Source organism: Alnus glutinosa, chromosome 14, assembly GCF_958979055.1.
Source record: "Alnus glutinosa chromosome 14, dhAlnGlut1.1, whole genome shotgun sequence".
NCBI lineage: Eukaryota > Viridiplantae > Streptophyta > Magnoliopsida > Fagales > Betulaceae > Alnus > Alnus glutinosa.
In genome coordinates, this window is record NC_084899.1 from 7,238,812 (window position 1) to 7,253,690 (window position 14,879).

A 14,879-nucleotide genomic window follows, 5' to 3' on the forward strand; every position below is an offset into this window, starting at 1 on the left:
TGTGGTCCTTTATTGCGAGGCGATTTTGATATAGTAAACGTCCGAATTTAGGAAAAGCTATTTCTGACATATTTGTTGGAATTTTTATTAGCTTTCCAACGCCACTAATTTCATCGCAATCCAATATCTGATGCAAAAGTTATGATTAAAACACTGAGACATGTGCAGAATCCAAATTTGAACCCAATCCGATTTTGACTCTTATTAGAGAAATTCCGATTTAATCCTTCACTTGATTTGATTAAACTTAACCACATCATATAGGTATTCTATTATGATTGGTTAAGCTTAAACATATCTTCTAGGTCTTCTCAAAGTGTACTTTAAGCCCAAAAAGCATGGAATTAATTGCATCTTTATTTAAAACCTGAAAACATTAAAACAACACAAAATTAAACAAATAACAATGCTAAGGAATTAACATATATAAGTTAAGGGGCTTGAATGTGTAACATTCAACGCTTATCAGCAGTGGTAAGCTTAATGTATGCAATGGTTTGTACGAGGCCAGACATAGCCCATGCAGTTGGTGTTGTTAGCCGTTTTCTCTCAGGTCTGGGAAGAGAACATTGGAATGCGTTAAAGTGGATTATGAGATATTCGCAAGGTACTTCCAAGTTGAGTCTTAGCTTTGGGAGTGGCAAACCAATGTTTGTTGGCTACACATATTTTGATATGGCTGGAGATGTGGATACCCGTAAGTCTACTTCGGGTTATTTGATCACTTTCTTAAGAATGGCTGTTTTATGGCAGTCAAGGTTGCAAAAATGCATTGCACTTTCTACAATTGAAGCAGAGTTGATTGCAGCAACAGAAGCTTGTAAAGAGTTGCTAGGTAAAAGTTTCTGCAAGAGCTTGGTTTCAAGCAACAACAATATGTGTTGTTTTGTGATAATCAGAGTACTATTCACCTTGCTAAGAATTCTTTATTTCATTCAAGATCGAAACACATCGATGTAAGATACCATTGGATAAAAGATACTCTTAATGACAAGTTGATAACATTTGATAAAATTCACACCGATGATAATGGCTCTAATATATTAAAGAAGGCCCTAGCAAGGGAGAAGCTTGATACTTGTTGCTCGATCGCCGGGATGGCGAATCCTTCCACCTAGTCGGGAAGGGAGAGATTTGTTGGGTTGGGTTTCCCTCCTAAGTGAGGATGGCCCAATAGTAGCTCATGAGTGGCCCATTTGGGAATAGGGTTGATTAACCTAGCCTTTGCTGTTGCAAAGAGACACGTGAGAGAGCAACAGGAAAAACACTAGAAGAAAGAAAGAAAGAAAGAAAAAAAAAAAAAAAAAAAAAAAAAAAGAGCTGCCGCTAGTTTTTGGAATTTCTGTCCAGATTTGATCAACTGCTTTGATCAATGAGCGTTTGTGGTCCGATTGAACTAAAATTTTGTGTGGATGTTCATGACACATGAGTCTTCATTGTGACTGGTGGAGATTGGATTCTGAGCATCTGGTGTTAGTTTTTCATCCCATGAACAGTAGCCTCTTTTGGTGAGATCTTTCTTTAATTCTTGTAGAATTTGATTTAAGCCAAGAAATGTATTTCTTGAAGATAGTTGCCGATTGTATGCCTCTAGTTGAGACTAGAGAAGACTCATGTATTCCCGTAATTGTTGATAGTGGAATTGTTTGAGTGGACTACAGTCCGGTGGTTTTTTCCTTCTCACACCAAGAAGGTTTTCCACTTGAAAATTGTGTGTCTTGTGCTTGTAATGTTTGAATATATATTTTCGCATATATATATATATATATATAGTTTCCTTGTAGATTCACACAAAGATGGAGTTTGAGTATTGTTGTTTCTCCCATTAATTTACTGTTCACATCAGTGTCTTTGTTGACAATTTTTTTGAAAAAGCTGCGTTGTTTCTCTCTCTCTCTCTCTCTATTTCAAAGCTTTTCATTTTCTGAGAAAAACTAAGACTAACGGTTCATCTTCCTGCTTCTCTCTTTCCTTCTTTTAGATTTATCTGTATTGTTTTTTTTTTTTTTTGGAGAAATAAGCAATGTAGAGGCCATTCAATGTGGAGAAATCATCTTTTAGATCTCTCCAAGGTTGCTCTCTCTCTCTCTCTCTCCAAGCTTTTCATTTTCTGAGAAAAACCAAGATTGACTCAAAACAAGAGACTCAGGTCTCTATGTTGATTTTCGAAGAAAATTAGCAATGTGGAGGCCATTTTTTCACACTCACAAAAGCAAGAGACTCGGGTTTCTCTCTTTAAAATTTGTTCACATTCACAAAACTACCCACACACATACACACAAACACAGAGTGAGAGAGACAGACAATAAACTCTGAGAGAGAAAAATGTATCTGCTCCTTCACCCACTGCTGCACATGATCTTTTCCATAATTAGAGACCCTATAGTGAAGAAAAAGAGAAATGGGTGAGATAGAATGATGGTTACCGTGTATATGAAAAGAAAAAAAAAAAGATATGATATATAATATATATATATATATATATATATATATATATATATATATATATATATATATATATATATATATATATGAGACAATATTTTATTCTAACATTTAGAAACTGATAAATTTTTAATTTTTTTTAAATAAAAAATCACATTCTTTGATTTTTGTTTCTATTGTAGAGAGCTTCTTTTAGCACAAAAGTTGAAGTGTGAACTTCTCTCCATCCAATTAGGATCTCCTATAACTTGTGAAATTGAGATCGAGGGAAATGATCAATGCATGTAATGATGAAGCTCTTGACCCTCCTCTTGGTTCTCCAATTGGTTAGTAAAAAAAAATTGTTTATACTGTATGATTTGTTCAACTATGTTAATTGTTTTTTTTTAACTTCTTCTTCTTTTTTTTTTTTAAAAAAAAAAAATAATAATATAGGTAATTACCTTTTCCCCCCATGAACTACCCGGCTGTGTCATTTTGCCCCCACGAACTACCACTTTGACAAAAAAAGAGCATTAAACTACCATCTTTACATACTTTGCCCCCTTTCGTCAGTCTAATTCATGCAAAGACTTAAATGCTCTAACTCAATTTCAAAAATTACCTAAATATCCTCATCTTAAAAAAAAAAAAAAAAAAAAAAAAAAAAAAACCTAAAGGAAAAGGGGTGGGCTGCGAGCCACCGGGCCACCTCAGGGGTGGCTGCCGCCACCCCTTTTCCTTCATTTTTTTTAATATATTAATTTTAATATTTTTTATTAATTACTGTAGAGGGCATTCTGGTCTTTAAATCGAACTTAACGGTAAAAAATGGCATATTCCATCCAAGTTAACGAAACTCTCTGACGGAAGGGGGCAAAGTATGTAAAGATAGTAGTTTGATGCTCTTTTTTGGTCGAAATGGTAGTTCATGAGGGCAAAATGATACAGGCCGGTAGTTCATGGGGGAAAAAGGTAATTATCCCGAAATAATAATCTAGATGGTATGCAAATTGAATATGAGTTAGATGTGAATGATAATGAGACAATGATGGACCAGAGGAAATTATTCTTGGAAATCAAATGGTTGAAGAACCGAAGATTGGTATGATTTTCGATTCTGAAGAAGATGTTTTATTATTATAAGCAGTATGCCAAGCAAGTGGGTTTTGGTGTGACAAAAAGAAGCTCTACAACTGGAGATAATGGAAAGTTAAGATACTTCACCATTGCATGTATTCATTAGGACACGTCAAAAAGCAAATCATCTAATATTGTTAAGCCAAAACCAATGGAGAGAATGGGGTGTAAGACGAAGATCAATGCGAAATTAACAAATGATAGAAGGTTTACATTGTTTACTATCGTGCTTGAACACACTCATGTTGTAAGCCCAAGCAAAGCAAAATATTTTACATGCCATAAGAAACTAGATGCTCATGTGAAAAAAAAAAATTTCTAGTAATTGATAAAGTTGGAGTCTGTCCGAGTAAGAACTACAAAGCTCTTGCTATTGAAGCTGGTGGGAATGAGAATCTTTCATTTGGAAAGAAAGATTATTGAAATTACATTAACAAAGTAAGGAATGAGTTGCTTGGGAAGGAGATACTGAAGCATTGCGTAACTATTTAATGAGAATGCAAGAAAAAAAAATGACCGCTTCTTCTATGTCATGGATCTGGATGAAGAAAGTCGTTTGAGAAATGTGTTATAGGCAAACGCACGAAGTAGGGAAGCGTATGAATCTTTTGGAGATGTCATAACATTTGACACAACATACTTGACTAATAAATACAAAATGTCATTTGTACCTTTTGTTGGAGTGAATCATCATGGTCAATCCATACTTTTTGGGTGTGGATTACTATCAAATGTGGACACCGATAGTTTTGTGTGGTTGTTCGAAGTATGGTTGAAATTAGTGCTGTAAATGAACCGAGTCGAGCCGAGTTCGAGCTTTTTTGGACCTGCTCAAATTTTTTTTAGCCTGTTCGAACTCAGCTCGTGAGCTCGAAAAATTTTGGAAATTCTATTCGAAGCTCGGCTTGTTAAGGATTTTTGAAGTTCGAACTCGACTCGAACTCGTTACATATTTTTGAAATGAACGAGCTCGAGCTCGGGTTTTTTTTGGGTACTTTCAAGCCATTATAACAAGCATTTCAAGTTTTTAACATTCAATTTCAAAGCAATTTAAAACATGTAAATTTAAATTGAAACATTGAAAGTTTTACATTGATTCAAACATTCATAAAGTCAACAAGCTATCAAACTTACAACTTAATATTTAAACTTACAACTTACAACTTAAAACTTACAAATTACAAATTACAATAACTTCCAAATAACAAATTACATTAATTTACAAATTACAACTTACAAAATACAAATTAAAAATTACAAACTACAAACAACAAATTAAAACTTACAAGTTACAACTCACTTCATAAAGCCAACATTCAACAAGAATTCCTACAACTTAATATTTAAACTTAAAACTTACAATTTACAACTTAAAACTTACAAATTACAAATTACAAATTTACAACAACTTCCAAATAACAAATTACATTAATTTACAAATTACAACTTACAAAATACAAATTAAAAATTACAAACTACAAACAATAAATTAAAACTTACAAGTTACAACTCACTTCAATGACTTCATAAAGCCAACATTCAACAACAAATTCCAGATTATACATTCTCAAGAGTTCCAACATTAAAAAAAAGGCAATATACAAGAATTCTCAAGAATTCCAAGTATTTCAATTTTCCAACACATCCAAGTATCCATCAATGATCTATCCAAGCTTTAAGCTAACAAGATTTTCAAAAATTTCAAATTTCCAAAACATCCAAATATACAAACATAGAAAACAACATGAACTAGAAATCAAAGTTATCTAAGTTATCTAAGTTCTAACTTCTAACAATAAACTAGCAAGTCTAGCATTCACAAAAACAAATCCAGTAGCATTTCCATGTGGATGGATAGTCCCCATCTCAAGAATTCCAACAAAAACTAGTCAATAGTTAACCTACCAAGGCTGCCAGCTTGCAAAGCTTCAAGCTAACAATATAACATCTTAACATACACAAAATAACATAAACTAGTAAACTACACAGTCTACACTACAGAACACAAGCATTAAAAAAAATTAAGTCCAATTGTCAAGCTTACAAAATAAACAAGTTTAAATACATGGCATTATAGCAGTGCAGCAAATCCCCCAGGAGGCAATGATTAACTTCTTCACCTGTTTATTACACATTTACAAGAGAAAAAGAAAAAATTAGTAAGAAATTAATAATTATAATAATAATAATAAAAAAAAAAAAGCATGTAAACAGAACATAATCAATGTATAACCAGTGTATAAATGAGTCTAAAATTACCATTAAATAAAGTATAATCAACTTACCATGAGCTTACAAAATACTAACAAAAACTTCCCCTAAATACAACACTTCCAGAATAGTTCCAATCCACTTCCATACCAAGTATCTACTTAAACCAAACAAAAAAATAGATGAGTTATTTTTTTCAAGGCAAAGTACAGAATAGCAAAATAAATAAATAAAAAATATATTAGAATTTGGTTTCATTAACTATAACAAAGAAAATACTCCATAATCTAGCACTAAGGTAAGTCAATTTCCACCAAAGAAGGTTCATCCAACTACAAAAAAAAAAAAAAAAAAAAAAAAAAAATTGGTTACTAACTTACTATTTATTTAAGGGAAAAAATAAACTCATAAATACTAACAAAAACTTCCCCAAATACAACACTTCCAGAATAGTTCCAATCCACTTCCATACCAAGTATCTGCTTAAACCAAACAAAAAAGTAGATGAGTTATTTTTTTCAAGGCAAAGTACAGAATAACAAAATAAATAAATAAAAAAATATATTAGAATTTGATCTCATTAACTATAACAAAAAAAAAAATACTCCACAATCCAGCACTAAGGCAAGTCAATCTCCACCAAAGAAGGTTCATCCAACTACAAAAAAACAAAGAACATTGATTACTAACTTACTATTTATTTAAGGGAAAAAATAAACTCATTTAGCAACACACCTACAAATTATAATACTCACATTAGAAGATTTACTAAGTCCATGTAGTGCTCGAACCCAATCAGCTCCACACAGCAGAATCTCAACAGTTTTAGTAGATAAAGATGCACGATAGGGATCAATGACCCTTCCACCAGCACTAAATGTTGATTCAGAACTCACTGTAGTGATAGGAATTGAAAGGATGTCCCGTGCCATCTTAGATAAAATGTGGTACTTAAGTTGATGAGATTTCCACCACTCCAAAGCATCAAACTTCAAATCAGCACCCTCATCACAGATATAAACATCTTCTTCCAAATATATTTCCAGATCCGACTTCACAGGTTGAAAGGTATCAACACTTCTTACAAAAGAGTTAAACATAGCCATTCCACTTTTAGTGCTTCTTTGAACACCACTAGATGAACCATCACTTGAAGATGAAGCAGAATTAGAATTACTTTGATACCCATGGTTTGGGGCAGCAGATAAGTTGTGGGCATCAACATACTCACCATACAACTCATTTAAGATACTATGTACCTTTTCAACATTTCTAGTGGCTTCAGGCTCTTCATAAATTTCAGGGAAACAAAATTGTACAAGTTTCAACTTAAACCTTGGATCCAAAACAGCACCAATAGCCATGAGCAGATTGCATTCCCCCCAGTATTTATCAAATTTCAAATACATTTTTTCTGCCATTGTTCTTACATAAACATTGGCATCCTTAGATTTTTTACCCAACACATCTCTTATTCTCCAAACCTCAGGAAGAAATAAATTAGAAGTTGGGTAATTACTCCCTGATACTATCTTTGTCACCTCATTAAAAACCTCTAAAACATGACAAACATTCTCAACTTTAACCCAATCATCAACACTTGGCACCCAACGAAAGCTTTGATCCCTATCTTCATACCTTGGGAACACCTCCCTAAACTCTAATGCAGTAGACAACATCATATAAGTGCTATTCCACCTAGTAGGAACATCTAAAATCAGTTTCTTATAGGACAATTGTAACTGCTTTGCAATTTCAGCAAATTGCTTCAACCTACCCTCCGATGCAACTATATACTTTATATCATCCCTAAAACAATCCACAATATCTCCAATTTGGCTAATACCATCTTGCACCAACAGATTAGTAATATGAGCACAGCAACATACATGAAAGAGTTGTCCCTTAATAGCTAATGTCTTTTTCAAAGAAAAATCATCTTTTAAAATTCGAATGGCCACATCATTGTTTCTTGCATTGTCTACTGTTATTGTAGATACCTTATTCTCAATTCTCAACTCAATGAAACTCTTTTGAAGTGCATCAGCAATTATAACACCACTATAAGGGGGTGGGACATTAAAAAAGTTCAAAACACGTTTTTGTAAATGCCACCAAGAATCAACAAAATGACATGTAACTACCATATAAGACACTCTCTGACTTGAGGTCCACATATCAGTAGTTATGTTTACTTTGTTAACATTTCTCAACAAATTTTTCAGCTTCTTTTTCTCTATTTCATAGGTAGATATACAATCACTTTTAACAGTTGCACGTGATATCTTTTGCCAATAAGGAGTGTTAGCCCTCATAAACTTGTTAAACAAAACATGTTCCACTACCATAAAAGGATACTCATGGTAAAGTATCATATGAGAAGCAAGCTCTCGTACCTTCTTATGATCATAAGTAAAACATGATGCGGAGCCCACACTGCTACAATCAGAGTCAAATGTAATCACCTTCTGCTTCTTGCTAGCTGCTATGCGTGGAATGCAGCTATTCAAGTGCCTATGAAATTGAGTTGTGGCGCCCGAAGCAGGAATGCCAAGGATAGATTTACAGTGAATGCAGAGCTTTCTTCACACCAGATTGCAGTAATTCCTTAAAGTCATTCCAAATTAGAGAGGTCATCTTCCTTGGCTTCCTTTCATAAGCATGCTTTTGAGGATCATTACCCTCATGAACCTCCTCAACCGCACAAGCACTTTCCCCACTGGGGATACGCTGGACAGCATCTCCATCAGGTGATTCAAGACTTGTAAGTCCATCATCATCATCTGATGCAATATTCATCAGATTTAGGTTCACATCAAGTGAACCTTCATCTACATTAACTATCAACTCGTCCATGGACAGAGAGTGGTAGCAAACTACATTACAATAATAAACATAGACTACAGTTACACAAAGATATACAGAGTATTAAATAAAACAGAATGAATAATAAATCAAACCTAAAAATTTAAATAGCATCATGTTCATACTACAAATTAAAACCTAAATAAAATCATAGTATATTATACAGAGTATTAAATAAAACAGAATGTATAATTAATTAAACCTAAAAATTTAAATAGCATCATGTTCATACTACAAATTAAAACCTAAATGATAATCATGAAACATCAAAATGTATCATTTTTCATGAATTTCTCAAAACCCAAACAGAGACAGAGAGCTGAAAAAAATCATAGTGTATTATCCAGAGTATTAAATAAAACAGAATGTATAATAAATCAAACCTAAAAATTTAAATAGCATCATGTTCATACTACAAATTAAAACCTAAATGATAATCATGAAACATCAAAATGTATCCTTTTTCCCGAATTTCTCAGAAACTAAACAGAGACAGAGAGCTGAAAAAATCATAATATATTATACAGAGCATTAAATAAAACAAAATGAATAATAAATCAAACCTAAAAATTTATATAGCATCATGTTTATACATTAATACCTAAATGATAAACATGAAACATCAGAATGTATCGTTTTTCTAGAATTTCTCAGAACCCAAACATAGACAGAGAGCTGAAAAAAAAATCATAGTATATTATACAGAGCATTAAATAAAAAAGAATAAATAATAAATCAAACCTAAATTGTCATAAAACCCTAAAATCAATTTATGATCGAACATCAAACAATTGAAACAAATCAATTAATCAAAAAAGGAAAAAGCTCTCTGTTTTCTGAAAAATGGATAAATGAGAAAAAATGATTTTTTTTTTTTGCCTTTCTCGGTTATCTTAGACCCAAGACTTAGGGCAAGAGATATGGCAAGAAAGAGTGAGAGAAGATGAATAAAATCAGAAGATAGGCTAAAAGGATGAAGGAGAAAAAGAGATTCACCAAAAAAATCGGAAGGCCTTTGAGATTTTTGGACAAAGCACTCAAATCTTAGAGTTCTTTCTACAGGAGAGGAACCGAACCGACTAAACAAAGAGCAAAGAGTAATAACAAAAAAAATATATATTTATACAACCCATAAGCCGATGAAGCTGAAGCATGCGAATCGTGGTGTGGATTGTCATCCTCATGCTCAAGATTTGACTGAAAATCGTAGATGTGAAGCCTCAAGATCTACTGGTACAGAGAGAGGATGAGAGAGGCTGAGAGAGGGGTTGAGAGAATCTGGAGGAAAAGCTGCTAGCGGTGAGGGTTATAGTCTTAGAGACGTTTGTGAATTGTGAGAGAGATGAGATCAAATCTCATTGAATGCAACAGGTGAGTGGTTGAGAGCATTTACTCTCCTTGAGTCTGTCGAGGTGAGAAACGAAGAGTCGAGAAGAAACTAAGAAAGTGAGCGGCGGAAATGACAAAAATGAGAGAAACTCAGAAAAGAAAGAAACCCTAAAGGCCTAAACTTAAAACAATATATCTCTCCCTCCATCTCTTTTTGGCTGTTGGATTTTCATCATTGATGAAGATCCAACGGCCAAAACAAAGACAACAAAATTGATAAAAAAAAAAAAAAAAAAAAAAAAGGGAGGAAGAGGCTACTTGCCTATTTGGTAATTACTAATTCCTAAAATCCAAATGGAATCAGACCTAACTACTAGTTAGGTTTTTAATATATATATATATATATATATATATATATATATATATATTAATTACTTATTATTATTATTATTATATATGAAAGAGCCTATTGAGCCTAGTCGAGTTTCTACGAGCTTTGGTCATGATCATAGCCCGAGCCGAGCCGAGTATTGACATGTTCAGCTCATTTATTAAACGAGTTTAAAAAAATGTTCAAGCTCTATTCGTTTAATAAATGAACCGATCCCGAGCCGAACTTTGTCGAGCCGAGTCCGAGTATGCTCACGAGTAGCTCTGCTCGCTTACAGCCCTAGTTGAAATGCATGTCAGGTCGAGCTCCTAATGCAATTATAACTGATCAAGATAGAGCTATGCAAGCTACAACTGCGAGAGTGTTTCCAAGAGCCAAACATAGGTTTTGTTTATGGCATATCACAAGAAAACTTCCGCACAAGCTTTACTCACACTCTCAATATGAAAAATTTAAGGGCGCTCTATTAAATTATGTAAATGACTCTTTGACTTGTGTTAAATTTAAAAACATATGGCAACAAGTAGTTGTGAGTAATCATCTTTAGGAGAATGCAGGCTGTGTCAGTTATATGGTGAGCGGCATCAATGGGTACCGACATATGTGAAAAATACATTTTGGGCTAGAATGTCCACTACACAACAAACCAAGAGTATGAATGTATTTTTTGATGGTTATGTGAGGCTAAGTACCCCGTTGAAGAAATTTGTTGAGAATTATGATAATGCTTTGATGAGAATAGTTGAGAAGGAGTGTCTAGCTGATGTTGGTTCGTTGAATAAAATGTTTCCACTCATAACTTTGCATTCTATTGAGAATCAACTACAAGGTATTTACACTAATGAAAAGTTCAAAGAAGTTCAAGAGGAGTTTAGTGGATTCATGATGTGTTTTGCATCCCTACTGAAACGCGAAGGTGCAATTTCTACGTATAAAGTTGATGATTGTGTAAGAGTTAATGATAACTTCACAAAAGAAGTAAAGTGTTGTGTTTATTTTTATAATAATGAATGTGAGGTAAAATGCACTTGTAGATTGTTTGAATTCAAAGGAATCAAGTGCAGGCATGCCCTTGTTTTTCTCATATTGATAAAAAGTATGAAAGAGTTGCCATCCAAATATGTTCTTCACCGATGGAGGAAGGACTTGAAAGAAAATATACCCTCGTTAGGAGTAGTTATGACGATTTGAGTAACAACCCTGAAGCACAAAAATATAACAATTTGTGCAATGACTTTTCAGAAGTAGCATTGATCGCATCAAAAGACATTAATGAAACCTATATGAAGGCGAATATTGGTGTACATAAGTTAAATGAGGAATTGCTTCAAAGTGGGTCAAGGGGTGAAAGCAATATAAGTAGTCCACCTTCTCATCACCTTTTAGGTGCATATTCCATTTGTAATGAAGCAATTCATGGGAGGTCTAAAAAATGTGATAAGTTGCAGAGTCCTATAGTTGCAAAAGGTAAAGGGAGGTAGCGGTCAACACAAATGGAGTCTGTTGTATAGAAGGTAGTTAAAAAGTTAAAATTCATATGATACAACAGAAGAAAAGACAAAAACAAGTTATTTGTTTGTCTTTGTTTTATTTGTATATCTTGCTCGAAAAGCAAGTGCATATTCTGAATCTTTCATGTGTTTTGTAACACTTGTTACTACTTGTTTTTGTGCATATATGATATCTTAATGAGAGACTTTCCAAGCAACAAGAGAAGTTGGAGTGAATTTAAATGAAGCCATCTTACCTTCTGTAGCCGCTCCACAACATGAATATATAATTGGAACTCAAGACGATGTAGTTACTCAAGTACAATTTATGTTTATAAGTGACGGTGAATATATGATCATTGATGCTTTGTACATGGAATTGTATGTCCTCTTTCATGAATTTAAAGCTTTTTTTTAAAAAAAAAAAAAGAAGAAGAAATATTTGCCAGATTGAGAGATGGAATGAGCAAAGAGAAAACATAGGATTTCAAGGTTATCTGTAGACAAGGCAATGACAAGCATCAGGTCAATATTTTGTCATCTTAATTCATTTCACAAATAGCTGAATTGATCATATGAGTTTATATTAGTTTGGTACATGGTCTATATATTATTTTGTATTTTTTTTTGGTTTGGTTGTATTTTGAGATATTTGAGTGATATTAGCTAGCTTTCTCTCTCTCTTGGACTCCTTAGGAAGGATGATTCAATGGAACACGGCCTTCTAATGATGGACAAATTCAGAATGTGCTAAAAGTACAAAGAAGGAATATTATATCTTCTAACAAGAAGAGGAAGTTTGTTGTATTTTGGTTTTGAACATTGAGGTATTTTGTATTGAACAGTTATAGATGTTGGTGGCATTTTGTTGCCTTTTATGATTGTAAGGAATAGTGAATATGTGAATGAAATTTTATGAACTTTTCAAATGTGTATGAACTAGCCATACTAATACTATGCACAATTGATCACGTCTTTGTTTTCTCAAGTTCCATACAAAAAAAAAAATCAAACTTTTTAGATTACTCATTTCTTTTCTTTCCCTGTAGTTTATCAAGAACCAAACAGGATACAAAACAAACCAGGAAATAGTACCGATCTAACAATGCAAAAGGAGGATAAAACATAGTAATAATAATCCATTCTAATGGTTTTTCCAAAAGCCAATTACAATTAGAACCCACACATTGACAATATAAAACAAATGGAATAGATAAGAAATAAGAAAAGTTAGGATCATAGATGAATTTGACAAGTGGAAACAATATAAGAAGCAAACTGTACAAATTCTCTTATGAATTTTATTCGGTTAGATGTGTTCAAGCAAGCCACATTCAGCTTTTGTGATAACATTCTCGTATTGTACAGTATTATTTTGAATGATACAAAAAAAATATCAACAAATCTCTACTGCTGTGAGAGTCATCTGGTCTGCATGTAATCGAAAATACAGCAGAACATGACAAAGTAAACTAAAACAACCGGACTAGCTAGCAGGGCAGCAGACTGGCAGCACATTAGTTCCAGATGAACATTTATATCTCATACGCTCTCTAAGTATCTTCAATCCAACACATGGGGTAGCTTGAACATTCCTAAAAACATTTGAACCTTCCTCTCAAGTTTTTGCTCCAGTTCCTTGGACAAAGCTAACTCATTGCAATTCCTAAAACTTTCCTCTATGTTCTTCCTTTGCTTTTGCATCCAAATACCAACATCCTAGATTGAAAGGAAAACCTAAAAAAATTTAGAATTGGAAGCGAACTAATTTGAAGAAAGAAACCCGAAGAAACAGAACACCACAAAAAAATTCGGACAAAACCTAGCCAAGCAACACCAAATAGAATTAACCCAAAATCAAGCCTCAACCTCAATCGGCCATCAACCACCATCGATAACAAACACTCACAGAAAATCAACCACCAATTAAAAGTCAAAAGCACCCAATCAATCAAAACTCAAAACCATAGAAAACCAAAAAATTTAGAATTGGAAGTGAACTAATTCAAAGAAAGAAACCCGAAGAAATAAAAAACCACAAAAAAATTCCGACAAAACCCAGCCAAGTAGCACCAAACAAAATTAACCCAAAATCAAGCCTCAAACGTAATCGGACATCAACCACCATCGAGAACAAACACCCACAAAAAATCAACCACAAATTGAAAGTCAAAAACACCCAATCAATCAAAACTCAAAACTATAGAAAACCAATAAAATTTAAACACAACCTAATGAAATCACCGAAAATTACCTACCAAAAACGATTCCAAGCTTTCTGCCTTAACCACTACACCTGTCTCTCTCCCCAGCTGCATGGTGGCCGGCATAGGAACGAGGTGGTGCAACGGCCTTCAACCGCCAGACACAAACTCTCTCTTTCGGTTCTCTCTCGATTTCTCTCTATTGCTCTCAGCTTGATCGTCTCTCTCTTGCTGCAGAACAGTTAAAGCAGATAATGTCCTCCACATGCAGCCAATTGAATGGCCTCTACATGAAAAATAATGTCCTCCAACAACTCCAAAAAGCAATCAGAGCCTTTTGCCTCTCTCTCTCTCTCTCTCACTCTCTTTGTTTGTGTGTGGGTAGTTTTGAGAGTGAACAAAGTTCTGAGAGAAAGGTAGAGAGAAACAGGAAGATAAACCAAGTTCGCCGTTGGTTTTTCTTAGAAAATGAAGAGTTTGGAGAGAGAGAGAGAGAGACTAACTTGGAGAGATCTCCTTAGCTGCACGATCTGAGAGAGAGGCTGTCTAGGAAGATTTAAGAAGACTCCACGTTGAATGGCTTTCACGTTGTAGTTGATTTGCCCAAAAACCAATACAAAGAGATCTAAAAGATAGAAAGAGAGAACTAAGAAGATGAACTTAGTCTTGTTTTTCTCAGAAAAGGAAAAACTTGGGGAGAGAGCAATAACACAGCTTTTTCAAAAAAAAATTGTCAATAAAAACACTGACATGAACAGTAAATATCACGTCAGTCTACCCCAACACGCCTCTTTAAGTTTTTAAATTTTTTAATGCCACATCGAA

At 33.7% G+C, this 14,879-nt stretch overlaps 1 protein-coding gene and 1 long non-coding RNA gene across 5 annotated transcripts; both read right to left on the bottom strand.

Annotated features, from left to right (window-relative positions):
- Positions 1-5,279: 5,279 nt before the first annotated feature.
- LOC133858137 (uncharacterized) lies at positions 5,280-14,743 on the bottom strand. 4 transcript variants are annotated; one of them, XR_009898452.1, is made up of 5 exons: positions 14,558-14,743; positions 14,109-14,285; positions 8,172-8,651; positions 5,850-5,932; positions 5,280-5,684 (listed from the first exon to the last, which is right to left on the bottom strand). It is a non-coding gene; the product is annotated as an uncharacterized LOC133858137 (long non-coding RNA). The 4 variants fall into 4 exon arrangements; XR_009898450.1 differs by adding an exon at positions 6,195-6,254 and having other exon boundaries at positions 14,109-14,743; XR_009898449.1 differs by having other exon boundaries at positions 14,109-14,743.
- On the bottom strand, positions 6,299-8,123 carry LOC133857421 (zinc finger BED domain-containing protein RICESLEEPER 2-like). The gene is made up of 2 exons (XM_062292688.1): positions 6,531-8,123; positions 6,299-6,433 (listed from the first exon to the last, which is right to left on the bottom strand). The coding sequence occupies exons 1-2, from the start codon at positions 8,121-8,123 to the stop codon at positions 6,395-6,397; spliced, it is 1,632 nt and encodes a 543-aa protein (XP_062148672.1). The 3' UTR covers positions 6,299-6,394.
- Positions 14,744-14,879: the final 136 nt, after the last annotated feature.